General features: G+C 40.6%; 1 protein-coding gene across 1 annotated transcript; it reads left to right on the top strand.

Moving 5' to 3' along the window:
- Positions 1-640: 640 nt before the first annotated feature.
- Positions 641-1,280, top strand: LOC129115683 (sorting nexin-9-like; the record flags this gene model as incomplete). The annotated part of the gene is made up of 4 exons (XM_054626989.1): positions 641-656; positions 725-844; positions 952-1,055; positions 1,177-1,280. Coding segments are annotated over exons 2-4 (313 nt in total), but the record flags the coding sequence as incomplete, so codon positions are not given.
- Between the last annotated feature and the right edge of the window lie 523 nt (positions 1,281-1,803).

Raw genomic sequence — 1,803 nt, forward strand, 5'->3', positions numbered from 1 at the left:
CAAAGTAGTACACAGTAACTGTACTAAGTAGCAGATCACAACAAACTTAGAACTACACAGTAATACTACCACAACAACACACTGTCATACTACTACTACTCCTCCTCCTCATACTAATACATAGCAGTACACGCAGTAACTCTCTGGCCGTTTTCCTCCAGACGACCAACAGACCTGTCAATCATCGCTACAAGCACTTTGATTGGCTGTATGAGCGTCTGCTGGAGAAGTTCGGCTCGGCTCTGCCAATCCCGTCGTTGCCCGACAAACAGGTGACAGGTGAGCCGTTACCATGACAACCACACCTGTACGACCAGCTGTCACACCTGTAGGACCTGTGACCTCTGTGTTTGAGTGTCTCCTGTGCTTTCAGGCCGGTTCCAGGTGGACTTCATCAGGATGACCTGTGACCTCTGTGTTTGAGTGTCTCCTGTGCTTTCAGGCCGGTTCCAGGTGGACTTCATCAGGATGACCTGTGACCTCTGTGTTTGAGTGTCTCCTGTGCTTTCAGGCCGGTTCCAGGTGGACTTCATCAGGATGACCTGTGACCTCTGTGTTTGAGTGTCTCCTGTGCTTTCAGGCCGGTTCCAGGTGGACTTCATCAGGATGATGACCTCTGTGTTTGAGTGTCTCCTGTGCTTTCAGGCCGGTTCCAGGTGGACTTCATCAGGATGACCTGTGACCTCTGTGTTTGAGTGTCTCCTGTGCTTTCAGGCGGTTCCAGGTGGACTTCATCAGGATGCGGATGGAGCAGCTCCAGTCCTGGATGACCCGGATGTGTCGTCACCCCGTCGTCTCTCAGAGTGACGTCTTCCAGCTCTTCCTCACCTACAGAGACGAGAAGGTGGGTTAAGTCCCGCCCCCCTCACTCTAGAAGATGTTTCATCCAATCAGCTGTGAGGCGGTCTGGTAGCTCGGCTGTGATTGGCTGAGGTTGTTCTGGTGTTTCAGGACTGGAAGTCTGGGAAGAGGAAGGCGGAGCGAGACGAGACGGTGGGACCGATGATGTTCAGTCTGATCCAACCCGAGGCCGCAGAGCTGGACGCCAACGAGGTGTACGTTACTAAAGGGCCCTTACTGAAAACCTCTACCATGAGTGTGTGTGTTCATGAGTGTGTGTGTTCATGAGTGTGTGTGTTCATGAGTGTGTTTCTCTGTGTGTGTGTGTGTGTGCAGTGAACAGAAGTGTGAACTCTACAGTCACTTCACAAAGTCGATGGATGACGGAGTCAAAGAGCTGCTGAACGTCGGACACTCCCACTGGAAACGCTGCACCGGACGTATGTATTCATACACACATACACATATATATACATGTATATATATATACACATGTGTATATATATACACATGTGTATATATATACACATGTATATATATACACATGTGTATATATATATATACATGTATATATATATATACACATGTATATATACACATTATATATACATGTGTATATACATACATATATATATGTATATACATATATATACATATATGTATACATATATATATATATATGTACACATATATATATATATATATATATATATATATATATGTATATATATATGTATACATGTGTATATATATATACATGTATATATATATACATATATATATATATGTATATACATATATATACATATGTATACATATATATATATATATATATATATATGTATACATATATATATATATATATGTATATATATATATATATATATATATATATACATATATATATATATATATATATATATATATATATATATATATATATATACATATATATATATATAT

Source organism: Anoplopoma fimbria, unplaced genomic scaffold (assembly GCF_027596085.1).
Source record: "Anoplopoma fimbria isolate UVic2021 breed Golden Eagle Sablefish unplaced genomic scaffold, Afim_UVic_2022 Un_contig_12105_pilon_pilon, whole genome shotgun sequence".
NCBI classification, from domain to species: Eukaryota; Metazoa; Chordata; class Actinopteri; order Perciformes; family Anoplopomatidae; genus Anoplopoma; species Anoplopoma fimbria.